Source organism: Phocoena sinus, chromosome 10 (genome assembly GCF_008692025.1).
Source record: "Phocoena sinus isolate mPhoSin1 chromosome 10, mPhoSin1.pri, whole genome shotgun sequence".
In the NCBI taxonomy this organism is placed as follows: domain Eukaryota; kingdom Metazoa; phylum Chordata; class Mammalia; order Artiodactyla; family Phocoenidae; genus Phocoena; species Phocoena sinus.
The window spans coordinates 4,438,630-4,466,240 of record NC_045772.1 but is presented as its reverse complement, the minus strand read 5'-3'; the positions used below and the strand labels follow the sequence as shown (position 1 = coordinate 4,466,240).

At 50.9% G+C, this 27,611-nt stretch overlaps 1 protein-coding gene across 10 annotated transcripts; it reads left to right on the top strand.

Annotated features, from left to right (window-relative positions):
- Positions 1 to 842: 842 nt before the first annotated feature.
- Positions 843 to 27,611, top strand: FAM118A (family with sequence similarity 118 member A). 10 transcript variants are annotated; one of them, XM_032645352.1, is made up of 10 exons: positions 1,039 to 1,177; positions 9,483 to 9,622; positions 11,347 to 11,473; positions 12,247 to 12,502; positions 15,631 to 15,852; positions 17,575 to 17,703; positions 18,807 to 19,128; positions 20,660 to 20,692; positions 22,536 to 22,619; positions 26,285 to 27,611. In XM_032645352.1, the coding sequence occupies exons 3-10, from the start codon at positions 11,427 to 11,429 to the stop codon at positions 26,302 to 26,304; spliced, it is 1,113 nt and encodes a 370-aa protein (XP_032501243.1). In that variant the 5' UTR covers positions 1,039 to 1,177; positions 9,483 to 9,622; positions 11,347 to 11,426; the 3' UTR covers positions 26,305 to 27,611. The 10 variants fall into 10 exon arrangements, with proteins under 10 accessions (XP_032501246.1, XP_032501249.1, XP_032501244.1 ...); XM_032645355.1 differs by lacking the exon at positions 9,483 to 9,622 and having other exon boundaries at positions 843 to 1,177; positions 12,250 to 12,502; positions 18,843 to 19,128; positions 26,285 to 27,476; XM_032645358.1 differs by lacking the exon at positions 9,483 to 9,622 and having other exon boundaries at positions 919 to 1,177; positions 12,250 to 12,502; positions 19,011 to 19,128; positions 26,285 to 26,757.

Genomic DNA, 27,611 nt, shown 5'->3' with positions numbered 1-27,611 from the left:
GGATGGGAAGGCTGGCTAGAGGAAGTGGCTTCTGATCCGGTTAGGTTTTCTTCAGGGAGGGGAAGGGCTTCCAGGGGCAGACAATGGGAGGAGGGGGCCACCAGAATAATAAGATCACTAGGGGACACTAAACCAGCTGCGTAACGCTGTGCCGACCCCATCTATGCGCAATCTCATTTGGTTCTCTCAACCACCCCAGGAGGCGCGCACTAGCATCACAGGTTTTACAGACACGGAACCTGGGACACGGACGGGCGTGTGGTCACTGGGACTCACGGGATCCGAACCCAAGCTGGTCCCATTCTCAGCTTCCGGGTGAGAGTATTTCTTGATGAGGGAAGAGCACGGGTGGACACTCATTCACATTTGGGCACCGATCGTGTGCCCAGCCCCCTTTTAGCTTCTGGGTACCCAGGGATGGACACGGCGGACAAGGTCCCGGCTTTCCCGGGGAGCTGGGGAGAGACAACAAGTATACGTAATTTCTGGTAGAATTCTGAAAGAAAAGAACGCGGGGTTGGGGGAGGGGACTGGCGATTTTAGGTCCGCAGGGTCTTTGGCAAGCAGGGCGTGTGTGGAGACCCGACATTGGCCCGGGTCTGGACCCAACTCGGGTTGAAGAATAGAAGCTGTGCATGAGTGTGATGCAGGGCCTGGCTGCAGAGAGGCGCCTCCGATTGCACTTAATGGTCTCTATATCCCTGCAAAGTGCGCCCGCGCCCATTTTGCAGATGAAGAAGCTGAGAACGCGCGGTGAGCAGCTGCAGGCGGAGCGCGGACGAAGGCTCGGCCCAGAGAGAGCCCTCCGCGCACTCAACCGCGACTGCGCCGGAGACGGGGGCGGGGCCTCCGCGGAGGGCGGGGCCGGCGGCTAGGGAGCCGTTGGTTTTGGGGCGGAACCTTCGCGCGGCGAGGGCGGGCGCACGGGGCAAGGTTTTGCCGAAACGCCGCGGCCGGCCTCCGTGGGAGTCGCGGCTGGGGGCTGCGCGTCATCTGCTCCGGCTCCGGCTCCGGCTCCGGGTGCGCGCGCCGTCCCCCCACACGCAGACTGACTTCCGCCCGGCCTCGCCCAGCGCGAGGGGCGCGCGGCCTCCCGGAGCCCCCGGAGACTTGGACCGCTGAGCGGGAGGAGGCGGCGGGAGCGCGAGCTCCGGCCAGCGTCTCGGCGGCGCCGCGGGTGAGCTGGCTGGTTGGGGAGGCCCGGGGGTGCCGGATGGAGAGCCCCTCAAGACCCCCGGCCTCTCTCGGGATCCACGGCCGCCTCAAGGACCCCAGAAGCTCGGTTCCCAAGATCCCCGTCTCACCCGCCCTCGGGAGCCCCAGCCCCCAGGACCCCTCGGGATCCGCCCCGGCCCTAGAGACCCTGTCGGAGTCCCCGGCCACCTCTGGCACCTACACCTTCAGGACTCTCGAGCCCCCAGACCCTTCAGGATTTCCCCTAAACCCCGAGACCACCTGAGGCCCTCCCGCCGTTTCAGGGCCCCGGGACCCCTTAGGATCCTCGGTTCCAGAAACCCCCCAAGATTCCCTCAGGACCCCCGAGACCGTCCCTGACTTTCCCATCCCCGGGTTCCCTGAGGCCTTCCGCGCCATCTCTCCCTAGCTCCTCCCCCGGCTCCCTGGGCCGCCGTCCCCACCCTCGGCGTCTGCCCTGCCCTCTGCCACCGGCCCCGAGGTTCAGTTGCCGTTTGCCTCCCTCTCCTTGCTGGTCTCGATGCTGGGTTTCTCAAACCTGAGGTCCGTGGACCAATGCGGTGTCCGTGAAAGTGCTCCTGGGGGCTTGTGAATTCTTGATAATAGAAAAGAAGTAGAGGCATATGAGTCACCTGATGACCCTTTGTAACCAGGTAGGGGGTGGGACCTCAGCGCAGGCCGTGGCGTCGTGTTTACTGTTGCATTGAGGCCAGAGCAGGACAGGGTTTAATTTTCATGCTCTGCGGTGAGACTCATGGCTCCACAGAAGCGCCTAGAAAACAGATCCGATGTGGTGCAGGGTGGCCCAGCTAAGTAGGTGAGAGCCTTGGGGCGGATCAGGACGCTTTGAGCTTGTCTCCTAATTTTGTCATTCATGGAGCTAACTTTTTTTTTTTTTTCTTTAAATGGCTGTGGTGGGAGAGAATTGTTTGGAGGAAGCAAGACCACATGAGAGGTGGAGGTGACCTCGACCCAGGGTGGTGGCAGTGAGGACCGTGGCTTCTTCAAGCACGGCTAAGCTTCTTAAAGTCTAGACCCAAAAGACTAAGTTTCCAGGAATTGGCACTGGAGCCAGAGATGACACAGTCCCTGCTCTCAGGGCCACAATGGAGGGCGGTAGTTAAGCACCTAGGTAGTTTTTATATGGCCTTGAACTTAGCTGGGGTGAGGGTCAGATTCTCAGGAAGGGGTGTTACGGAGAGCTTCTTGGAGGGGAGGAAAAGTGACAGGTAATAGGTGAGCTGATTCTTGAAGGTTGAAATAAAGAAGTTTGCCAGGGGCTTCCCTGGTGGCGCAGTGGTTGAGAGTCCGCCTGCCCATGCAGGGGACGCGAGTTCGTGCCCCGGTCCGGGAAGATCCCACATGCCGCGGAGCGGCTGGGCCCGTGAGCCATGGCCGCTGAGCCTGCACTTCCGGAGCCTGTGCTCTGCAACGGACAACAGTGAGAGGTCTGCCTACCGCAAAAAAAAAAAAAAAAGTTTGCCAGGGTCACTCCAGGCAAAGGGACAGTATGTGAAAAGGTAGAGAGGCATGCCACAAAGCACATGAGATTTTGGAAACCAAGAAGTGGGCTGGAGCATAGATTCACCCTGGGGGCGTGGCTGGAGATGTAATACCTCCTTAATGAGCAAGGTCCTCAGGGGCTATTAGAGGGAATCCTAAGTGGGAAGAATCCAGCTTTGTTCCCTGAGGCCCACCATGCCCTTGGCCCTTTCTTGAATTACTGCTTCTCCCATCCCCCTGCGTGAGTGATGGTCCAGCTCCAAGCTGAAGAAAGGGGGGCGTTGTCAGTGGAGAGGAGTGAAGGAGGTGTTCCGGACAGAGGAGACCAGAATGGGGGAAACTGGGAAGCTTGGCAGAGGGCGGGGTTTCAGGCGTGGAGTGGCAAGAACTGGCTGGGCCAGGGTAGTCAGGACCAAAGCAAGAGGAGCTCCTGAAGCCTGGTGGAGGATTGGTATTTGAAGGGAGTGGGGGGCCATCGAGGGGTTTGAGGAGGGGAGTGAAGAGGGATTTTGTGATTTTGAACAATTGCTGGGTCTGGTGTGGGAGAATCGTTTGGAGGAAGCAAGACCACAGGAGAGGTGGAGGTGACCTGGACCAGGTGGTGCCAGCGAGGACCTCAAGCACGGCTAAGCTTCTTAAAGTCTAGACCCCAAAGACCTTTCCAGCTCTTTCTTGTCTCAGCCCACCGTTTTCTGCCTGGGGACTGATGCTGGGAACTTGTTAGCCCTTTTAGGGGAGGTTTTGGTCTTTTGCCCATAGGTCACCTAGGGCCTCATCAGGGTGACTGTGTGTCAGAGTGAGCCCAGCATCCACCCCGGAGGTGCACATGTGGCACAGTGGGCAGGGAGAGGAGAGGCTGGGGCTCAGAAGTGGAACCAGATCATGGAGTGTTTGGAAGCTGGGCTTGGGCGTCCTGAAGGAACTGGAAAACCCTTGAAGGAGAGACGAGTTCAGATGTGTTGTGTCAGAAACGTCACTTTGGAGACAGTGTGGGACCAGAGGGGAAACCGGAAGCAGGGTGGCTGTCAGTCCAGACAAGTTGTGAGGGCTGCAAGGCATGGTGGAGGGTATGGATTAGAGATCGATTGAGAATAAATCCACAGGACTTTTGTTTGTTGAGGTCTGGACTTGGGTGAGGGGCAGGGAGACTCTCGCCAGGTACGATGACGCTGTACAGTAGAACTTTCTGTGATGATGAAAACGCCCTGGATCTGTGCTGTCCAGTTCACTCGGCACGTGTGGCTGTCAAGCATTTAAAACGTGACTAGTGTGACCGAGGAACTGAGTTTTAAATTTTATTTAATTTCAATTGATTAAATCCAGGAAGGATACCCATCGCGTGCACATGGTATAGTGGGGATCGCACTGTTGTGGGCTCTGCTGTTTTAAGTGTTACCCCTTTTAGTGTTTGCAGCAACCCTGAGATGTAAGATATTATTCCTTTTTTACAGATGAAGGAAACACAGCTCCCAGAGACAGAGTAACTCAACCCCATATTAAGTAGTACAGCTGATACTCGGTTGTTTAACTTCTAAGCCTGGACTCTTTCTGCTGGATCCTACTTCCTCCCTCAAGGAGCCTCAAGGTCTCTTTCCCAGGAGAATGAAGTCCTCTCCAGTGGTGGCTTTGTTTCCCAGCTGAGCCCTCCTTATCTGTTCCTTATCTTATATTTGCTTGCTAAAGTTAACCGGACAGCTGTGTGGTAAGCTGCCAGCCCGGAGCAAACAGAAAGCTCTTCTGAGCTCGTTGTTTCGCCCGAGGCTTCTTGCTGCCTCTAGTATCTTCCTAATGCTGGCTGTTTCTCTTAGCATTTCTGGAAAATGAATGGAGCAAGGAAGCAGGTGAACCTGCAGATCAGCCAAACTGTGTGGCTTGGTATTTATAAAGATATGGTCGTAAAAAGAGGTACAAATGAGTACCTTACATGAAGTTTTGGGGTCACAGTGGACCAGCTGGTGCCCAGGATAGTGGCAAGATTATGGGATGTAAGCCAGGAATGAGTTTATAGCTTGTCCCCGGACTCCCTAGGGGACCTTGATCAAGTCACTGCCTCTCAGTCTCAATTTTCACATCTGTTATTTAGGGTATTTGACATTGCGGAACCTTTAAGATCCCTCCAGCTCTAAAATTCTGTAATTTTAGATTTCACTGGAGGTTTACTTTCTAGAACATCTCTTATTCCTCTTGGGATGGATAAATGCTGGTGCTTCATTGATACATTTTAATAAGCCATTATTGGCTTATTGTTCAGTAACGTGTCTATTTGAGTTGTACAAGCATGTCACATCTGATGGACAGACTTAAGCAGTAACCACTTCCGACGTTGGCAGTGTTCCTGGTAAAATGTCAGGTATGTTTGCTTGCCCTCCCGAGCTGCACTGATGATTGGAGAAAACATGCAAGACTCCATTTAGCACGCTGGCTGGCCTCTTAAAAGGGTTTCATGTCAGCGTTGGCCAGGTGAGAGGTAAGAAGAGCCGCGTCACAGGGTGCTGAGAGCTTTACGTGAGAACGCACATAAGGTGCTTTGTGTTTGCCCTTGAATCTAACAGGGGCGTAGAAAGCGTCAGCAATTAATGTTGCTTTTTGAACTAAACTGTGGCCTTTAAGTTTTTTATTAGTGGCGGGTTTTGTTGTTTTCTCGGTTTGAGCTTATGTCCCCAAGCAACTCTGTTTGGAGGCGCTGGTTTCAAGAAGCAAATGAGCACATTTTGATCATTACAAAATAAGGATTTTTTCCCCCCTGCAGTTTATTTTGACTGAATAAAAAGTGATTCGTTAAGTAGCATGTTTTCAAATTAGGGTTTTGTGTTTCCTGTAACTTGAAGAAAACAATTCATCCTGAAGATCTCTTACTAGTAATGACTGGGTTAAGTTTTACCAGAATCCAGGTTAAATGAATATGTCATTGTGGAGAAGTAGTGTTGCACTGAAAGCTTCCTGTTGCTGAGGGAGAGCAGCTGGCTGCTGAGGTCGTTTATAGTAATAGATAAACATCTTAAGGTTAAGTGCCTTTCAGATATTTGACTCACTCAAAATCTTTACAACAATCAGTGATGTGGATGATGGCATTCCCATTTGACAGATATGGAAACTGAGGTTCAGAGCGATCTCGGGGCTGGGGGATATGGTGGTGTCTCCTGTCTCCAGATTCTGTATTTTCTCCACCAGAGCCCCAGGTGTTGTGGTTTCAGGGCAAGCCTCTCCTTTGCAGTTCTGGAAGCTTAATTATTCAAGGTCCATTTGCACCTTGTTTTCAGCTCAGATGAACCTACTTAGGCTAACCAAACTCGCCAGAAATAACCTCTACCAACTAGATCCCAGATGATTCGTTAGTGGTTAGAAGTCTGTCAAATGTACTTGAAAACTTCCTCTTGTTGCCGAATGATTTCTGCTTCTGTGGCCCCCCTCCCAAGTTAACACCGGGAACCAGATTGCCATGAAAAAGGCAGTTGGAGGGACTCAAGTTAGAGAAAAGGGTGAGGAGGAGGAGGATGTTAAGGACCAGGTGTGTCAGTGTCAGTGAGCTGTAGCCCCAGGCACTCCTGCGATACTCGATGGAGCTGGGAAGAGCTTGCTTCGTGGCCGGAGGCCTCCAGACCTGCCTGGGTGTAGTCACAGGGCAATTGGTTTGGCCTCATTTAAGGACATTCCAGTCCTTAGGAACCACACTGGCTACAGGGCTTCCATTTAATACTAGTATTAATATTTCAGGTCTCCTGTCTCCTGTGAGTAGCAGATTTATAAATCATTTCTTAGTGTGGGTTATTTTTGTAACAGTAGCAGAGTGTAATGCTAGAGCTAGCTGTGTTGCCAGGCCTTTACATTAATCAAGTCATTTGTAGTCACAGTGACCTGACGTTTTCCACAAATTCTGGGAGCATCTTATTCCATCACTGTGGATTGGGTACAAGTGAGTTAAAAGCGAGCATTTGGAAATTTTCATGAATATTTGCGATGTCCCTGTGTAAGAGGAATATGTTTTGAGCGTATGTCTACTGTAGGCCCCTCTCCCTTCATTGTCATCAGGGGCTGTACAACTTGGGAGCTCTCATCTCCATGCTCTTATATACCACTCAAAACCCATGTGATTATTTATAGGAAGAAGTTAAGTTTTCTTAAGAATATCTTTGAGGATCCCACAGACTGGAAACTTCTAATTCAGGGTTTGTACTTAAGTGAAGGTGTAATTTATAATAGAAAGTGATTCGTTTTAAGTTTTTTATTATGCTACTTGTAATAAAATACTGTTCTTTTTAAAAAATATTTATTTATTTATTTGGCTGCACTGGGTCTTAGTTGTGGCATGTGGGATCTTTGTTGTGGCATGCGAACTCTTAGTTGCGGAATGCACGTGGGATCTAGTTCCCCAACCAGGGATCGAACCCGGGCCCCCTGCATTGGGAGCGCGGAGTCTCACCCACTGGACCACCAGGGAAGTCCCTAAAATACTATTATTGACAAATATTTTCTCCCTCCCCCCTCAAAACTTTATGGACCCTTTTCACTCATTGATCTGTGCTTTTTTTTTTTTTTTTTTGGTCTTGATACTTTTGTCTTTTATCCCATCCCTCTGCTCTTTCTGGCTGTGTAGAATGGTGATGAGCGCTTCAAAGAACGGCCAGTTCTGTAGATCAGCACCTGGGCCTGGTTCGGCAGGACTCAGGCTGGCCTCGCTGGGGTCGCTCACGCAGTTGTGGTCATCTGGCCGCTTGCCTGGCGTTGAACGGTTCCTCGTAGCCTCGCATGCCTGTCGAGTGGATGGTGCTGGGTTGTCAGCTGGTGTGCTCTCCGTCGGTGGCCATCCAGGAGGCTAGACTGGGCTTTAGGAGGCTGAGTTCCAAGAGGACGGGCTCCAGTGTCAACGTGCTTGTCAAACGCTCGCTCGCTTGTTTGCCGACATCCCATTGGCCAAAGAAGTCACATGACCCAGCCCAGAGTCAGTGAGAGTGGGACTGACTGCACAAGGGCCGGGGGACCAGGAGGCATGATGGAGCGGGTCGCGGAGGCCACTGACAGTCTGGTGCAGTGGAGTTAGGGGGCTGGGGAGCGGGACTTCGTTTTGCTAGCTGTAAGTAACAAGTTTGGTGTTTGTAGTTTATTCTGTTTTGCATTAGACTCAGTTTGGTGAACATTTATTTAGTGCTGGACACTAGGGATTCAAAGGATAAGTAAGGCAGTCTCTGGCTACTCTGAAGTTCATAAAATACTCATGATCTCCGATTTTAAGCAGAAAATATCCTATTCAGACTTTTATTCATGGCTTTAAATAAAAAGGACAGGAGCTGCTGATACAAATCTGTGTTGGGGCCTGATTTTGCTTTCAGAAAATGCTGATAGGTCCTGGAAAAAAAAATGGGTTGCCATGGTGACTTGGCTTTGGGCCTGCAAAGTGTGGTGACGACACGGTCACCAAGGAAGCCAAAAGGCGCCGTGTCTAAAAGGTCTCTGAAGGCTTTTGTTTCTGTTGTCTGGAACCTGACTGGGTTGGAGGAATGGTGTTGGGGATGTGAGCAGAACCCCAGAGGCTTGCCCACCTACAGGAACTTCTAGGATCGGGCACTGAGTGCTTTGGAGGGAGATCTCCTGCTTGGCCCTTCCTTGGTTTAAAAACAAGGAGAGAGTTGGGGTACTTTCTAGGTCATTGTGAGATTTGGCTCGGATAATTACGTTGCTGAAAGAACAGGAAATGAGGTAATGTCTTTCAACGCGCAGTGTTACAATGAACTGTAAATGTCTAAATATGGGCAGCTGTGCAGTTCATCATTACCTAGTCATTGTGCTGAGATTTCATGTAATTGGGTACTTCCTGTGTTGGCTACTTTGATCCTTACAGACACCCATCGGTATTAAAGCTTAGAGGCTCACCTGCCTGTTGGGTTTGGAGCGTGTGCGATCGGTATTAAAGCTTAGAGGCTCACCTGCCTGTTGGGTTTGGAGCGTGTGCGATCGGTATTAAAGCTTAGAGGCTCACCTGCCTGTTGGGTTTGGAGCGTGTGCGATCGGTATTAAAGCTTAGAGGCTCACCTGCCTGTTGGGTTTGGAGCGTGTGCGATCGGTATTAAAGCTTAGAGGCTCACCTGCCTGTTGGGTTTGGAGCGTGTGCGATCGGTATTAAAGCTTAGAGGCTCACCTGCCTGTTGGGTTTGGAGCGTGTGCGATCGGTATTAAAGCTTAGAGGCTCACCTGCCTGTTGGGTTTGGAGCGTGTGCGGTTGTTGGAAGTGCTGCAGAGCCAGCGCCAGGCTTTCGTCACGCTCAGGAGGGGAGTGAGTGTTGAACGCTCAAGCCGGCAAGCCATCAGCCAGGAGTGCAAGCTGCCGCCTGTTGTGTACATGCTCAGTGCTTGCAGTGGTAACTTGTTCTTTTGGAAAACTTTGAAATCACTTAATTCTGGAGTTAAGTCCAGCCCACAAAAGTTTAATTTGTTCATACTTTTTTGCAGATGTGTAAATGCAGTGTTTAGGTTTTCCATTTGTATCTATCTTCGTACATATGTGGAGCATCGAAAGCGGCTGAGCAATAATTGAAAGAACTAGAGAGAGGTTTTTAAAGTTCTTCACAATGGTGACAGTTTGGGGCATGTGATTTCTTAAGCCATTGGTTGACCAGTGACTGTTTAAAAAATATTCTAAAATGTCTTGTAGAGCAGGATGATGTAAAAGACTCCTTTCCAGGTGGGAAGGAGTAACTATTTTCAAGTGATGTAGATTATTTGGGGGGGCAGGATTGGGGGGCAATTGGATTAGTCAGCCGGTAAGCATCTTGTATTAACCTTTCACACAGGCTTGAACAGGAAGGACTCTGAGTTCCGTCATGCGGTGGAAGGTTGAGAAAGGAAGTCTGCGGCCTCCTGAGCTCTGTGACTCCAGAGGTTGAATCCAGAGCATCTTTCCTATGAGAGGTTCTCAAGCTTTCAAAACTCGGTCAGTTAGCAGGATTTCCTATTTCATAGCTGTTAAAACTGAGGATCGATGAATAGTTAGGTCAGACATTGAAATCTCCTGGCCGGGGCCCAAGTTTGCTTATTCTCGGGATTATATAATATAGTGGAAAAGCTCAATATTTATTCCTTTCCTTAGGAAATATCTAGTAGATAAAAACAGAAATGGAACAGTCTGACCTTTGATGACTCAGATAGTAACTCCACAGTGGGAAGGAGTTAGGGCCGAGCACCAGCCTTGGGCAGGTGACGGGCATCAGGGAGCCGCACTTTCCTCGCCTGCAGACTGGTCTCTTAACATTTGGGGGAAGGTCACAGACACCTTTGGGAGTTTGAAGGGCGCTCTGAACCCTTTCCCATGAGCGGGGGTGAGGGGGGGAAATGTGCACAGGTACCTACACAGAGTTCTTTGTACACTTCCAGGGGATATTCTTACCATCCTGTTTAGCTTTAAAGTCTAAAGATGCTCATAGAGTGATTAAGCCTTGTTTCCTTCCCCTGGGAAATTATTTTTGGTGACCTAATTCTAATTTAGGGGGGAAAAAAAGATTATACATGTGAAAAGGTGGTTTTCAATGAGTGCTGGTTAGGCTATGCAAAGCAGACACTTACGTATTCGGCTGACCACTTTTCTGGAAAGGTGTTTGGTGGTAACGTGCTGAGATACTTTACAGAGTTCATATTCTTTAACTGAGCAATTCTGCTTGTCAGAAATCTCTCCTAAATAAATAATTTCAAAATAGACGAAAACTTTGTGCACAGAGATGGTTGTCAGAGTTATAGTAATGCCCTACATTGGGGAGGTAGGTAAAGTAAAGGATAGCATATCAGTAAGATAGAATTTCATGTGTGTTGCTATTACACTTATATTTAGGAATAGTTTTGAATAACATAAGATAAATACTTTTATTAAAATGCATGAAAAAAGTAGGATATGACCTATGGTCTCAAATGATGTAAAAATTTTAAAGGAAAAAGTCTAGAGGGAACTCTAGAAATGCTAACAGTCATTGCTTGTAGGTAGTAGAATTATGGGCTTTTTAATCTTTTTTTTTTTCTGTATATTTCCTTCTTTGCAGTAAATGTTAGGTAGAGAACTGGGGGGGGGGATATGATTCTGGAAAAATGATAGAACACGGAGATAGTCTGGCAATAGAGACCTGGCTGATTCGAGAGTCGCGTTTTATGTAAGCTAAGAATTGACCTTTTACTTCGGTTATTCCTTTGGACTGGATTTCAGCACGGCCAAGGGGGGCCTGGCGTCTCCTCAGAAGACTTGCTGGGCGTGTCCTGGTCCCTCTCAGTGCACTGCTTGGTGCCCTCGAGAGCTCGGACAGTCCTGGAAACCCGTGTGTGGCTTACTTTGTCGTGCCGTTGCGTTGTCTTCCTTCCGTGATAAGTCGTTTGTGTTCGTGTCACCTGGAAGCGGTTCTGGAGCAGAGTCATGAAGGGGCAGTGAAAACACCCAGCGCTGAACCGCTGCACCACCTGCGCTCCCTCACACTAGTTTCCCTTCATTTTCCCTCCAGTGTCGGGCTTTGCAGAATCAGGGTCTGAGACTGCCTGGCCTGTTAAGTCACAGAATTAGGAATGGGGGCTTAGGAACCATTTTGGATGTATGTTCTTGTATACGATGCTTTTCAGTTATTCTAATTTAAAGAAAGCTCCAAGACCTTTGATTTTAATCCCGCCTCATCTCTCTTCCAGGGTACTGTTAAGAGAACTTTCATCTGGGAAGTGGAAGTTGCTTCTGAGCGATTGCTTCTGAATCTCTTTAGGATTTACAGATGGATTCCGTGGAAAAGACAACAAACAGAAGTGAACAAAAATCAAGGTAAATGAAGTCAACTGCACCCTCAAACAGTGATGGATGTATAGCTTCCATCACAAGTCTCCTTATATGTTATCTGGTACCTGGGAGGGTGAGCGAAGTGAGAACACCAGCTGGGGAGGGCGTCTCCGGGGCCAGGTAACGACCCTTTGCTCCAAAGTAAGGAACGTTCGCAGAGGCAGCTCTCTTTCTGCCCAAGGAGGCGACTGTCGCCTGGCCTCCATACCGAGCAGCAGGTGACCAGAGGGTCACGTCTAAGGCTGGGGGTGCCACGTTTCACAGGAAAGAAACCTCTGACTGGGAGTGGGCGGGTTACACTTCTGTGAAGTGATGCAGGAGAAGGAGGTGCTTGCCGGGGGTGGGTTGCAGAGGACCAGCATTTCGCCAGGAGTTTTCTTTCCTGTCCTGTGATCGGGGATTACTTCATCCCACAGTTTGCATTTACAAGCCCTTTGCAGTTTCAAAGGAATTTACATTGCTTTCTTGTGCACTTAAGCGAGTGCTCAACACTAGGGGGGACTCGAGATGAAGAAGACAGTACTGTCCCAAGTCCCTTAGGAATGAGGATAGAACATGTGAGCTTGATACACAAAAAGAAAAAGACACAGGCTCCGTCTTGCGGTTAGTATAACTGGGGGGACGCTGCGTGTGTGTTTGTGTCCAGCACGGGCTGTGTTTGACCTGACACCTCATGGATGTTCCCAGACTGCGTTGTTTTCTTCGCGGTTGCAGTACTTCCACGTTGGCTTTCATTCTTTCCCTCCCTTGTTTTTAAGTAGAAAGTTTTTAAAAAGCCTCATCCGGAAACAGCCCCAGGAGCTGCTCCTGGTCATGGGCACGGGAGTCAGTGCCGCCGCGGCCCCAGGGATCCCCGCCCTGTGCTCGTGGAGGAGCTGCATCGAGGCCATCATCGAGGCCGCGGAGCAGCTCGAGGTGCTGCACCCCGGGGACGTGGCCGAGTTCCGCAGGAAGGTGACCAAGGACGGGGACCTGCTGGTTGTCGCCCATGACCTGATCCGGAAGATGTCCCCTGTAAGTCTTTTCACACAAGTGCGTCAGGTCTCACTGGGGACAACTCGGCTGTGGGCCAGGTTGGTGAGTGAGTCTAGCGTCTAGACTTCTCCAAGCCTGCGTCGTGTCTGTTTCTCACTGAGGTGGGCTGACAAGCCAGAAATCTTTCAGTTCATCAGAATGTCGTCCCTTTAAACAGAGGGGGTGCCGAGCACAGCGTGGGCTCCTAAAGCAGTCCTTGTTAAACAGAGCCTGGATAGGGGGCTTGTCTCAGGGAGGTCGCCGTGCTGCTCTGGGGACCAGCCTGGTGATCTCACCCTCGTTTAGCGAAGGGACAGAGCAGACAGGTCTGCGTTTGGTCCAGGCAGGCCAGCTGCGTCCCTTCACACGACCGGGGCTTCCCAGACACTGTAAGATGGGAGAAGACGGAGCTTCTTTGTCTGCAGGTGGAAAGGATCTAGCAGAGGAAGAGCGGTTGGTGATATAGGGGACACTCACCGAGTGATGCCCTGGAGCCAGTGGGGCGGGTGCGGAAAGGGCTGAGCTCACACAGGTCACAGCCAGGTCGTCATCGGACAGGACGCACACAGGGAGCTAGATGTGTGGCCGAGGCCCGAGGCAGCTTTCTTCCCCTTAGGTTTGTTGAAGAAGTATAGCCGTCATCTGAGAGTTGGGGTGGGGAGATGTTGAGGGTTAACCGAGAAGAAAGCCTGAGAACTAGTACGCAGAACTTCGGCTGCTGGAGAAAGAAACCCAGAAGTACGTGGCTTGACTGTGATCGTGTTTACATTTCTCACATAAACATCTGGGTAGGCAGCCCCAGCGGAGCACAGGGGCTTGACGGTGTGGGGAACCTGGGCCCCCGTTTATGGCTCCGCCGTCTTCACCGTGCAGCCCGCACCTCATGCTCAAGGTTAGCTGCCCCGACTCCTGCCGTAAATGATGTGTGCCTGCCAGCTAGTGGGAAGGGGACAGAGGGGCCGTGCGTCCTCCCTTCCGGGGGCTGACGTGCAAGCCGCTCTGTTTGCATGGCATTGGCCGGAGTTGTACATGTGGCCATCCGTGGCTTTACCAGAGTCTGGGTGACGATGCCAGGTACGGGTGTTGTGTTAATGGGGAACTAGCACCATGGGGCAGGGTTTTGGTGCTGCTTGCTTTGTAAATGAAGCCCTGCGTTCCTTTGCACGGTGTCTAGGGCGGCTGCTTTCATGCTTCAGGGCAGAGTTGAGTGTTGGCAGCAGAGACTGTGACCCGCAAAGCCTAAAATAGTTTGCTCCCGGGCCCTTTCTAAAGGAAGTTGCTGAGCCCTGTCAGGAGAGGGAGGGGCAGAGTCGATGGACCAGAGAAGGACCCCTCGGATGAGGCCATTCGTTCAAATAGAGGCCAGCCAGGTGGATGCTTGTTTAGTCAAGGAGGTGAATATTTGGAGCTTTATCTGATTCTCCTCTTTACTTTTGTGTATTTTTGAGAACTTCCATTAAAAAGAAAGAGTTCAAGTGAGGCAGCCAGAATGGTTGTGTTTTCCTCGTGTTCAGCGGGTTGGGAACAGGTGCAGGGTAAGTGGAGGGTTGGTTTTCTCAGGATCGGGGTTTTGCCCAAGGATTCCGGCAAAGGCAGGGAAGGGCGGGGAAGTTGAAGGCGAATTTCAGGAGTAACTGTAGTGTTACATTATGGAGTCTAGGCTGCGTGGTGGGAGAAGTTAGGCTGGCGGGGGAGGGAGAGACAGTGGGTCAGCGCCGTGGGTCCCGGTGGGGTGAAGTCCCCTGGGAGCCATGGTGCTAAGAGTTGGGCAGGTGGAGGGAGAGGCCGGCCAGGGTTTCTGGAAAGGGTCCTGCTGCTGGTCATGATAAGGTTTGGGGTGTGGATGGCGGAGATGGGACAGGATCGCTGGAGGAGGGGGATGGAGGAATTTAGAGGCTGTGATATAGGAAGGATCAGCTGCGTGGATGTGAACCCAGCGTGAGCTGTGACAGAAGCGCGGCTGGAGAGACTCGGCAGCGAGTGGGTGCCACCCTCGCATCCTCCCTGGTCCGGAGTGTGCGGTGCCAGGGATGTGGGGAGCTGGTCTTCAGGGCAGAAGGAGGCGAAGGCTCACAGAAGCGCGTGAAGATGTGAGGGTGCAGCCCGGGAACAGTGCGGGGTCTCCAGAGCGGGGAGGGACAGGAGAGTCTCGGAAGAGGGAGCGCCGAGCCCTGGGATGAGCGACCACCTGGGAGGACGTGGGGGGGCTCTGGTGGACGCTCCTGAGGCCGATGGCGGTGGTGCCGGGGGCGGGCAGGGGCCGGCAGAGGCGTTTCACGTGAACGCACGGGTCGGGCTCTACCGCCGTCCTGCTGGCCCTGCGGCAAGGCTGGCTGAGGGGCGCTCATGCTGGGAGTGCGTGAAGCATCCTCCTGGCGCCACACCCCATCTCTCTGAACCCCTTCACAGCACAGCTCTTCAGGGGCTGTTGTATTCGCTCACCTCCCCTTGGAACCCAGCCCGGCCGGGCTCCCCTGAAGCTGCTCTGGTCAAGGCCACCAGTGACCTCTGGTGCTACATCGGGGGACCCAGTCCCACTCCTGACCCTGCTCGGTCTCTCAGCAGCATGACACGCTGTCTTCCATCCAGTTCCCCAGAGCAGCAAGGCGGAGGAGACCAGTGCCTCTGTGGCTCCCGCGGAGGGGGAGGGAGCCCCGGTCTTCACTGTGGGCTTCAGGGCCCCACGTGATCTGGTTCCAGGTCAGCTGTCTGGCCTCACCTGTGGCACGTGCCCTCACTCCTCTCCCACCCTCAGCCCCACCTGTGCTCTGACCTCGGTGCCTGGTGCTGGCTCCTCTCCCACTTGGACCACCCTCTCCAGAGCTGCCTCCCTCCCTCCGGCGCTCTGCTCGGAGGCCGTCCCGGGACTGCTGGCCCGTTCGTGCTCTGCCGCGCGGCAGCGAGCCCCCTTCTCTGCTGGGCTTCCCCGCAGCGTGTATCACTGCTGACGTGTTTGCACGTTACCTGCCTCCCTCCCCCAGGGTTTCAGTAAACTCTACAAGGTCAGCCGTTTTCTCTTTTTTAAAAAACGACTGCATCCCTGGTGCCGAGAGTACTGTCGCTTGCCTAGGTGCTCGGTGGTGGCTGAGAGCCGGCGGTTTTGTAACTCCGGGTCCACCTCTCCATAGCGCACGGGCGATTCCAAGCCCAGCTTCTTCCAGGACTGCCTGCTGGAGGTGTTCGACAACCTGGAGCAGCACATCCAGAGCCCGCTGGTGCTGCAGTCCATCCTCAGCCTGATGGAGAGGGGCACCATGGTGCTGACCACCAACTATGACAACCTGCTGGAGCTCTTCGGGCAACAGCACAACAAGCCCATGGAGTCTCTGGATCTGAAGGACAAGACCAAGGTGCGGGCCGGCCGCCGGGGCGGGGGCGGGAGCAGGGGCGGAGGCGCAGGCATGCTTGCACTGCTGCTGTGGTGTGGCACGGGCTGTCACCTCCCGGCAGAGGGCCCGGCGTAGGAAGGGTGCTGTCTGCTCGCGGAGGCTCCTCTCCCCGCTGGAACGAGACACGAAGGGCCTGGGACAGGGCGCTGCCGCCAGCTCCTCAGGACCCCTTGTCTGCCTGCCCCGGCTTCCGGTCTGCTTGTGTCCTGCACACCCGCAAGGGCTCTGTCACTGTAGGAGATGTGGGTGGTAAAGGCTGTAGTTCAGGAAAGCGAGATCACCTGCAGTCCTATCGCTGTGAATTTCGGTTAATTGGCTTGTTTATTTATTAATGAACACACCGGGCTGCAGCGCACGCCAAGCTTTTGTGCTGACATTTTCCCCTTAGCATTTACCGTGAGCATTTTCCTGTCATCAGACTGTCTTTAAAAGCATGGTTTTAAACGTCATTTCATTGTGAGACTAGATTACAGTTATCATTGTGAGCATATTTTCACAACTGTAAATAATGCTACAGTGAAAATTCCTACACTGTTGATAAGTTCCTGGAGAACTTGTTAGGGTCGAAGGGTATGACCATTTTAAAGACAAACGATGTAAATCACCCACGTGTTCTCCAGAAAGATTTCCAGTCTACACTCCTGCAGCTGTGTGAGGGGTTCTCCGTCTCCCATGTCTTGCCGGCACGAGGCGTTACTAAAAAACCTAACGAAACACCTTTCTCCTGTTGGAAAGGTGCACATTTTACGCTTTTATTTCTTTTATTGCTAAGGTTGGCCACAGTCTCATTGCATCCCTTGTGTTTCTTGTGCGCCGTGTGTGCCTGTGGATTTGTACGATTCCTGCCGGCTACGGCCGCTGCCTGTTCCTGCTTCACTGCTGGCGGGCAGGGGGTTCCAGCCCCGCTCCACACGCAGGGTCATCGAGGCCCTTTGCGATGCTGTCTTACTCGGGACCCGGGGAAGTGTGGGAGCCGCCCTTAGGCAGCCTGTGTCCCGGCGCTTGGCCGAGGAATTGTGACGGGGCCCCGGGCGACGCCTCGAGTGGCCCCCGTGACACGTGGCGGGACACCTTGCTCCCGTGTTGGAGCAGCGTGGCGCCGTCTGCGGGGCTGCTCCCTGTACCGAGGGCCTCTGGAGTAAGCTGCGTGTGGCAGGGAACAGAAGTGCTGGCTCCTCCGCCTGCTCGTGGCGGGCAGGGCCGGGGGTTAGTCCATTTGTCTGGGGTTGTCAGTCCGGCCCGCTGATGTGAGAGCCCGTGGCGTGGAGATAAAAGGAATATACGTGATGTGCATCTTCTATTTGATAAATTATTTTTTCTGTATATGTATATTTTTTCTGGGTGTACAAACATTGTATACCTAGCAGTAATTAAAAGAAAACATGTGGCTTAGAAGTGAAAGCCTTCGTCGTCTCCCTGAACTCATCAGTGCTATAATCTGAGATGTTAAAGGTATTTTCTACATAACAGTGTCGGTCTCTGAAGAAGTTCTTTTCGATGTGGCAGGACAGGAATAGCTAGCATTTAACACCTGAGTTTCTCTTAGGTTTAAGGATATAAACTGAAGCATCTCTTCCTGTTTCCCAGGTAGGTTTGAGAGGCCATGAGTCACTGTGGGTGTTTTCCTCTTACACCTGTTTTAAACACCAGTGTTCTTCCTCTGTCTGGCTTGTGCTTTGCTAGGTCCTTCAGTGGGCTAGAGGACACATCAAATACGGAGTTCTTCACATTCACGGCTTATACACAGATCCCTGCGGGATGGTGTTGGACCTATCGGGATACAAAGACGTTACCCAAGACCCGGAAGTCATGGTATGCGCATCCTGGCTAGGCACTGGTCGTACCCCTGGGGCTGCGTGGCAGCCGCTAGCCAGCAGTGGCGGCGGTCTGAGCAGGTTCCTGGCCTCCAGGCCTCCTGCCCCTCGGGTCACGCCGCTGCTCTCAGCTCTGTCTCCAGGGCCCGGCACGGGGCCTGGCACCTTGAATAGACGCTCGGTGGACTTTCCGTGACCCTCTTACTCAGGGTTCCAGTTACGTTGCCTCAGCGTGACTCACAGGCCCCTGCACGGCCTGCAGCGCTCTCCTCTGGCCACTCCTCTCTACTCATCTTTTTCCTCTGTTCATTCAGTCATCTCCTTCCCCCCTTCTCTATTTAGCAATCTCTTTTAGCTTTCAAACCCTAGTTTTAAAGTTCCGTTCTCTGTGAGGCTTGTCTGATGTCCTGGACAAGTGGGGTGCGGAGAAACTGCCTGCCATTCATTACGGCGCTTGAGAGACCACAGGTGTTCACGGACGCGCCGTTGAGTGCAGCGCCAGGCCTCGCTCCCTCCTCCGCCCCGGGCACGGGTGACGCCCTCACCTTGCCGCTGCTGCACCTCTCCCTGAGGTGTCTGGGTGTCGGAACTGGCGACCCCGCTAACAATCTTTGTTTCCCTCTACGCCCACTCCCTTGGGCCCTTGTCACTGGTCCCCTCCTCAGCTCTCCTGCCCGTGCTCCCCAAACCCTATTCTTCCGAGGCCAGGCCCCTCTCCGCAGAGTTCCCACCTGTGATTCACTGGGACAGAGGTCAATTCCAGGGCCTTACAGATGCACAGCTCGGAGCTGAAAGAAAATTTCATGCCCTTATTTTATGTTTCAGTCATTTAAAATTGTGTATAAATGTAGAAGATTTGAATCGAGTGACTACGCTGACAAGGTGGTGGGTGGGGAGGGGTGGGCAGTAGCGCATCTGCGCGGATTTGGGGACGTGGATTTGGGGCCTGGGCCGCTTGCCCTGGCTCGGGGAGGAAGGGGCTCCCTTTTGCTGCTTTTCTGACTTTGCTCCTCTGTGGCTCTTGGGAAAGGCCGGTTAGGGAGCAACGATTTAAGATCACAAATATCTAGCTTTACATCGTGAGGTCTCACTCACTTTCAGATGAGCATCTCGGTCTCCTCGTTGGTTCTTTCCCAGGAAGTTCTTCAGAACTTGTACCGCACCAAATCCTTTCTGTTTGTGGGCTGCGGAGAGACCCTCCGTGATCAGATATTCCAGGCCCTCTTCCTTTATTCGGTGCCGGACAAGGCGGATTTGGAGCACTACATGGTTGTGCTCAAGGAGAGTGAAGACCATTTCTTTAAGCAGCAGGCAGACATGCTTCTGCGCGGGATCAAAGTCGTGTCCTACGGGGACTGCTTTGACTGTTTTCCGGGGTACGTGCGAGACCTTGCCACTCAGATCTGCAAACAGCGAAGTCCAGGTACGGGATTGTTTTTTCACTTTTCAGTATACAAATCTGGTAGGATTCTTCCTTTTTCCCCCCCTTTTTGTAGATATAAACCACATACCATAAAATAAAATTGAGAGGTAATTCTACATACCGTTAGACTTACCAGTCTTCTAGTTACTGCTTCTCTTAATGTCTCTGTGCTTTAAAAAGAGAAGGTTAGGGTTACTGGTATGATAGTAATAGCGTGTAAATAGAACGTTACCGTCAAAGCTGTGCATGTAGTCGTACGCATCTGTTCGTCACAGATGACATGCCAAGCTTCAGATTACCTTAACCGAGAAAGAAAACTGCCCAGCCGGCTTCATCAGCTGTGGTACTGACAGCCTGAAAAATGCAGACGCCTCGTGCCTTTATCCTGTCACTACATTAGTTAAAAGTTAAAAGTTAAAACACAGCAGCACAAAATGATTTCATGAAGACTTTTCTTTTTTAAATAACATCTTTTCCCTGTCCTGCTGAGTGCAACACACCTTTTAAGTAATTCTCCTTGGCCCTTTGGGGCATTGATCATCTGCCAGGAATGACCAAGAGAAGCGAGCACTTCTTAGACTGGTCATCTTGCCGTAAGGGCAGTTCACGGCTTTGAGTTTGGTGTCATAAAACATGGATGACGGCAGACTTCAAGAGGTCTGTATTGGCTGTCATGCCACGGTAATAGGAAACCCAGACGTAGTCACCCACGCAGTGGAATTGGGTCAACCACAAAGCCGCCTGCATGTGACCGGCCGTGAACTTGAAGACTAGAGATAACGCGAAGGTCGCGGGAACCAAACGCACAGATAGTCCAGCAGTCTAGCTTCTTCCCACTAGTGCTTTTCCGAATTGCTAATAATTAGCAAGATGGACTGACTTAAGTTGCATTCACATTACTAAAAGTGTCATTAGGGTGGCAGTCTACTTTTCTTTACTAAGGGAAAGAGCAGGGAGCCGACACTTGCTGTGTTACACACTGCTGTGAATTTTACGTCCTTGACCTTATTTCACTTTTGGTCGCCGTATCCACTGCTACTAAGTAGATGCTTTTAGAGCTGATGAGACCGGCTCAGAGAGTTAGTGCCCAGGTAGTTTGAAGCTGGGGCTGGGGTCCTGGACCGACAGCAGAGTGGAACATGCCTTCAGGGTGTCCCTGCGCGGCCTGCGCGCTGGCGCCGCCGCTCCTGACCCACGGGGCCTCGCCCGGGGCTCCCGCGCCTGCCGCCGCTGGCGGGGCCTCCTGTCCCCACCCAGGCCCCCTTTTCCAGACCCTGGCAGCTGAGTGGACTTGACAGGCTGCTGGGGGCTGAAGGCCGTTTGGACTTGTAACGTGTGACCGTGTCCTTAGGGACGTCTGTACGCGTGTTCTTGAGGCGCTTCTCCTGCTGGGAGGGGCTGGTGGGTCAGCAGCTCCCCGTGCCCGGGCCGGCTTCACACGTCGGGGCTCAGCCCTCACGTCGGCCCTGGGGGTGGAGAGGAGGAAGCGCTGTGGAGTGGCCTCTGCTGACTGTTCTCCTTTCTTCCCCAGATGCCGATCGAGTGGACAGCACCACGTTGTTCGGTAAAGCACATCTTGGCTTTTGCCAGCCTGTCTTTTGCCTGCGTGTTCCAGTGTTTTCCTGCTCTTACTTATAAAATCATAGATGTGTTTCTCACATTGAATGCTTAGCCCGTGCTGCGTCCAGACAGCCCCGCCAGAGATGATAGATGGCAACACCTGCGTGACGGTCCCTTGAACTGGGAAGCGGCTCTGTCAAACGTGGGCCATCCACTGGCGCCAGGGATAATTTCCTGTCCTGGAACCAAGGGTCCGGGGGAATTAGAACAGGAGTCTATTTGTGTCATACCGTTGGGTCTAAGATGTAGTTAATTTTTTTCTTTTTAATCGGATATAATTCCTTTACGGTGTTGTGTTAGTTTCTGCTGTATAATGAAGTGAATCAGCTCCATGTATACACATACCCCCTCCCTCGTGGCCCTCCCTCCCCCCCGCCCCCCGACCTAGGTCGTCGCAGAGCACGGAGCTGAGCTCCCTGTGCTGTACCGCAGGTTCCCACTAGCTCTCTGACACGCGGTAGTGCCTAATTTGACCCACCCCCTTCAGAGATTTTAATTGCAAAGGTTCTAAGCGTTGGTGTAAAATTTTCTATCTACTACGTGGTTGAAATGTCCATACTCGTCTTGCAGGGCTCGACTCTGCCCATTCACGAGTTGACCAGGTAGGACTGCGCTCAGAGGCTCCCGGCGTCCACCCTGGGGTGAACTTAGTGCCAGGCTTCCCCACGCTGGTCAGTCACTTGGGTTAGAAGGGGCTCTGGTCAGCGGAGCCGGAGGCCCTGCAGCCCCGGTTTCCCTGCCCCTCTCAGCAGAGCCACGGATAGAAACTTGTAGTGCTGCACGGGCTTCAGTGAAGGAATTGTGGAACAGGCGCGCTCAGCTTTCCGTTTCTCCCTTATCTCCGTGGGAAAGGACGCATTTGTTTTAGCTGCGTTCTCTGACTCCCAGGGTCATCCATTTCTTTTGAAAAAAGCATTAACTTGATAGACGTCTGTAGCGTATGGTAGGGATTAAGTTGGTCAGTGCTTCAGTAAAATCAGATAGGTGTTTTTTAAATTAAAACAGTTTTTTAAATTGAAGTCTAGTCGCTGTACAGTGTTATATGTTACAGGTGTACGATATAGTGATTCACAATTTTTAAAGGTTATACTGCATTTATAGTTATTATAAAGTACTGGCTATTTTCCCCGTAGCTTATTTTACACCTCATAGTTTTTACCTCTTAATCCTCTACTCCTATATTGCTCCTCCCCCCTGCCCTCTCCCCACTGGTAACCACTGGTTTGTCCTCTATATCTGTGAGTCTGCTTTTTTGTTACTAGTTTATTATATTTTTTAGATTCCGCGTGTAAGTGATACCATGCAGTCTTTGTCTGTTATTTCACTTAGCATAATGTCCTTCAGGTCCATCCATGTTGCTGCAAATGGCAACATTTTGTTCTTTTTTTATGGCTGAGTAGTAGTATTTCATTGTATTCCAAGATGTATCCCACAACTTCCTTATCCATTCATCTGCTGATGGACACTTGCACTTTCTTCCATATCTTGGCAGTTGAGATCATGTTGCTGTGAACACTGGGGTGCATGTATCTTTTCCAATTAGAGTTTTTGTTTTTTTCGGATATATACCCAGGAGTGGGATTGCTGGATCATATGGTAGTTCTATTTTTAGTTTTTTTGAGAAACCTCCATACTGTTTTCCACAGTGGCTGCACCAGTTTACATTCCTACCAACAGTGTACAAGGGTTCCCTTTTCTCCACATCCTTGCCAACATTTGTTGTTTATGTTCTTTTTGATGATAGCCGTTCTTAGATAAGTTTTTTAATAAAAGTTTTCATCTTTCAGGTAATGCATGCCAGGACTGTGCAAAGAGGAAGTTAGAAGAACATGGAATTGAAGTTTCAAAGAAACTCAGACAATCAGATACTGGTATAACGTCTTATCTTTTCTTTTTTTAAAAAAATTATTTATTTATTTATTTATGGCTGCGTTGGGTCTTCGTTGCTGTGCACGGGCTTTCTCTCATTGCAGCGAGCGCGGGCTTCTCATTGCGGTGGCTTCTCTTGTTGCACAGCACGGGCTCTAGGCGCGCGGGCTTCAGTAGTTGCGGCACGTGGGCTCAGTAGTTGTGGCTCGCAGGCTCTAGAGTGCAGGCTCAGTAGCTGTGGTGTACGGGCTTAGCTGTTCCGCGGCATGTGGGATCTTCCCGGACCAGGGCTCGAACCCGTGTCCCCTGCGTTGGCAGGCGGATTCCTCACCACCGCGCCCCCAGGGAAGCCCTGTGATGTCTTTTCTTTTTTGCAGATTGGCCTTATTTGGAGGTGTTTTCAGTCATAGTGCTTTGCTTTAATACCCCAGCCTCTCAGTGGAGGGAATGATACATAGATCATTCCAACTGCCCAGAGGTTCCTACTTTAACAATTTCTGTTTATTTAAGTTAGCACGTTATTGAAGAAAACTCGCCAAGTACACAAATTGTAAGCAGCCCAGTGAGTTTCCACAGTGAACACACAATTGCGAAAACTCACCGGTTACCTCCAGTTCCAGAAACGAAAACGGTGTCAGGAGCCTGCCCCTGCCCGCCCCAAGCCCCATCACTTTTTAGTCACTCCCTCACCACCCGAGGGTGACCACTATCCTGATTTATGTCACCTTAGTTTCCAGAGAAAACCACTTTTAATCATGTGCTTTTTGTTACCTCTATCACTGAATGAGATTTATTTAAACTATTTAAATATTTAGTTGAACTGTTTAAATAGACAATCTCTGTCACCCCTAGGAAAGGGGATCTAGCATCCCCTCCCTCTCTTTCTTCCAGGTTTCCCTAGTCTGTGCCTTCTCATTCTTCAAATAGTGCACTTATGTTTTCTGACCTCTCGATATGAAGATGCGGCTGTAACGGCCCCTACCTACCCTTCTCGCCTCCCCTTCCTCATCTCACTTCCCAAAGCCCACCAGTTTTTACATCGTCAGTGTGGATCATCGTGGTCACGGACTGAGGGGAAAGAAGCCCTCCAGTTTGTCTATAGGTCGGTTCTAAAAGTTGGAAAACAATAGTTGCTTAAAAACACAGGAAGTATTTTTCCTGGCTAGCCAGCTGTGTGTTGTTGTGTTCGTGGGTCCAGTGCCATGACTGCTGTGCCAGCTGCAGGACGTGTTCTTAGTATCAAGGTCCAGTGTGTTTCTTTCCCTAACGTTCCATTAATCACGCTCCCACTTTTGGTTGTTGCGTATTGGTGGTGTTTGTGTTGCTTTTATTTTGGGGGGGGAGTTTCTAGATTCTTTTCTCCTTATTGTTCCCCCCAAAATCACATTTCACAACGTTTTTAAATGTACGTATTCTCTCAGTCATACTGCCCCTCATTTTCCGAGTCATCCCCTGACCACCTGCAGACGTGTCACCCTGGAGCCCCCTCCCTTGCTGTCCTGGATCACCGCCCAGGTCTGCCTTCTGCCCACCGCACCCACTGCTGCCAGAACCTCCTCCGGTGGCCCCCACAGCCCCCGGCCCCCCCGAGGACCGGCTCATCACTGTTGGTTGGAGCGTGGGATTCTTCATTCGTGATTCCCCCTTGGAACTCCGCTGTCTTAAGCGGCCAGGTTTCCTGCTGAAGAGGGTTTGCTGCAACGCAGGTCTCTGTGATTTGTAGGTGACCTGTTCTTTCTTTTCTGGAAGCTTTTAGGATCTTCTTTTTTCCTTGCTATTTAGAAACTTCATGAGGATGTGTATAGGTGAGCAAGGTTTTTCTATACCTTGCTCAGTGTTTTCTTCCCTCCAGTTCTGGAATAATCGGGCTCCTCTGTTCCCTCTTCCTTCAGTCATACTAGTTGGGACCTCCTGGACCGATTTCTACTGTGTTTTCTCTAATGTCTTAGTTTTCTTCAAAAACTTTCTGGAGGATTCTCAAAGTATGTTCCACCCTTTTCTTTTTAATTTTGGGTGTTAAATTTTTATTTTGGGTGTTATTGTTCATTTCTGAGAGCTCTTGTTTTCTGATTTAGTTTTTCTCATAGCATCTGTTGTTTTAGGACTGTGGTATCTTTTCAGATCTCTAGAGATACCAGAGACTTCCCTGGTTATCTGACTACTCTATTCCTGAAAACATTAGAATAGAGGATTTTCGGATAACAGAGTTTATTTTTTATTAGATAAGAAAACCTCAGTGAAACACTCGTAAACACCAATATAATAATCCACCCAGAATTTCGGAGAGCTAGGAAGCATTTAACATACTGCCAGTTACTTACGTAACATTTAAACTAGGTCCTCAGCGCGCATGTTTGAGCAGTACCGTGATACTGCATTTTCCTTCCACACCACAAGGAGCGTGGACTGTTGTTATGGATATAAAAATTCATAATAAACGTTAAACAAATAAGCAAACGTGGCAGTCCTCTCTGGCTGCCTGCAGAGTGAGTTGGGCCCGGCGGGAGGAGACGGGTGAGGTGGTGGCTCCTGCTGGCGGGCGGCGGTGGCGGTGAGTGTGTGTTGGTGAGCCTGTTGAGGGGCCGGCTGAGTTCCAGCCGCGGCTGGCACTGCGCCCACCCCCCTTACACTTTGCACAACTTCAGTGCATGTATCTTTCGAGGAAGAATTCCATTTTGATAGTATTTTGGATAAAATTCTTTGCAGACTTTTAGCAAATATTTGGATTGCGAATCCAGTAGTTAGGGACATCTCTAACTAAATAAAAAAAATAAAACTAGTGTTCTTTGAGTTGTTCCCTCCAGGACAAGAGACTCTCCTCCTCTAGTCTCCTTCCTGCTGCGTGTTTCCCCCATGTCTGGGGCTCCTCAGTTGCCTGCCGGCATTTAAGAAGGTGGGCCCTGGTGGCTGTCCCGCAGTCTGCCGCGTGGATTTGCCACGGCTGCTGCTGCACGTGCACAGCTTTTCTGCCCCAGGCCGCCCTCTGGATTGGGGGTGCGTGTATAGGGCAGCAGGGCAGACTGCCTGGTGGACGTGGCTCCAGAGCAGTGGGCAAGCCAGTCCGTGGGCTCCTCGGGGATCCCCTGGATGCCAGCACCCACACCGGCAGCCTCCTCTCCAAGCAGGTCTGTCTGTGTAGAGAGCGCCCTCTGGTCCTTCCTACAGAAAGCTTTGTCCTGCTCTGCATGTGGGTGAGACCAAGGTTCATCTTCTCAGTGCTGCTGGCCATACCTGCAGGCCGGAGGGCTCAGAGCAGCACGGCAGGCTCCCACCTGCAGGCAGTCCCGTTGTGCACATACCCTGAACCTTCACTCTTCTCTGCAAGTCAACAGGCTCCCGCCCTGTGTGTGCTGAAATTGCCCCTCACTGTCGGCAGCTGCTCCCTCTTCCAGTCCGCTGAGAAGGGGAGAAGCACTCACATCCTCGGGTCGAGACTTCCGTAGAGCTTTGCAAATCTAATGTTATCATTTACTTTGTCCCGTGGTGGTATTTATAACTCAGAAAGCCATTTTTAGACAGTGGCCACTATTTCCATTATGGAGGTATTTTCAAAGTCTTTAGCACATAAGAAAAACCATAATCAGTTTTTGAAATAAAAATCCCATTGCAGATACTTTTTTAAGATCAACTTTAATGTTTTGGTATTCCTTTCTTTTTGTTTAAACAGATGATGCCGGAGGGTCTTGAAATCTTTAAGACCAATAAAACCTGCAACTTGAAAACCAGCCTTCTGCAACCACAGTGCCATCCCAAATGATGAGGAATGTTAGAGAACTCCACACAGGACCTCTTGATCTGAACCGTCAAATACCCCCAAAGAGCCATGCGGGTGTGTGGCCCTCAGAGGCTGGGTGAGGGAGTTAGGCGTTGTGTTGAACTGCTTGGGAGGTGACGCATACACGGCAGGTGTCCTTTGTGAGGACTGATGCACAGCTACCTCAGGGACCAAATCAATGGGCAGGAACATACCTGGTATTCCCGACTCCCATTTGATATGCCCTCTGTCAGGTGGTGTTTTTCTCTAATAAAAGGGGGAAAGTGAAGACTGTCCAAGCAACAGTAGTTGCCAAAGAGAAAATAAGACACTAGATACTTAGATTTTATAATTTTTGTGTAAACAGCCATTAGTGTAGAAAAAAATGAGAAGTGTGTTCGTTACATTGTTAAAGAAGGAATGGAAACTGGAGGCACTGAGTCCGCCAGTGAGAGCGGTATGTTTTAAGAATGACTTGACCTGTAGGCTTCTTTGGAGTTGTGTAATTTTTTTGTTAGTACTTGGTCTCTAAAGAATGGCAGGTCTAACTAACTAAGAAGTGAAGTCTCCAGGAGCCAGAGGGCCTTTTCAGAAGCACAGGTCAGTGTCCAAGTGTGTCATGCGATGGAGAACTGAGAAATTGTCAGTGGAGCACAAGAAACCAAGTTCTAAACTTTGAAATTCCAAGCTTTCCAAGCCTTTCTCCTATGGGGTAAGGTCCAGCCTTTCTGTTCTTCTCAAAATCCTCTCCTCACAGCCCACATTAAAGGATTTGCACAGAGTGAAGTAGGCAGAACTTGCCAAGGGTCTGTAACACTTTAGACGTCGTCGGTTCGCGCAGGGCAGATGGCGTGCTGAGCTGCGTGCTTGTGCCCAGGGAGTTGCTCTGTGGCCCCGGCGCTGTCCCTGCTTGGTTTCTGTGTCAAGGCTGCCTGTCTTGTAGCTCCCCACGGGCTTAGGGCAAGTGAAGCATGAAGTTGGGATGTGTAGGGAATGAGAGACAAGCCAGAGAGTTGCTTAAGACCTTTTTTGTTTTTTTTCTTTTTGAAGCATGGAAAACAAATCTTTTATGTTATTCTGGTTAGAAATAAAATTTTATCTTCAATTCCGTTTGCTCAACTTTTCTTTAGTTATGACAAGGTATGGTATCATGTATTTAATGAGAATTTTTACCTTGAGTTGCCACTCAGTTGTGAAACTGATTACTTGAATGTGTTTATTAAACTTTTTGAAAAGCAAA

Bases quoted from the DNA above. Each gene is read 5' to 3' on its own strand.
- FAM118A (XM_032645352.1), top strand. From the start codon at position 11,427: ATGGATTCCGTGGAAAAGACAACAAACAGAAGTGAACAAAAATCAAG. The intron at 15,853-17,574 runs GTGCGGGCCGGC...GTGCTTTGCTAG, and splicing joins ATCTGAAGGACAAGACCAAG to GTCCTTCAGTGGGCTAGAGG. The intron at 19,129-20,659 runs GTACGGGATTGT...TTTCTTCCCCAG, and splicing joins CTGCAAACAGCGAAGTCCAG to ATGCCGATCGAGTGGACAGC.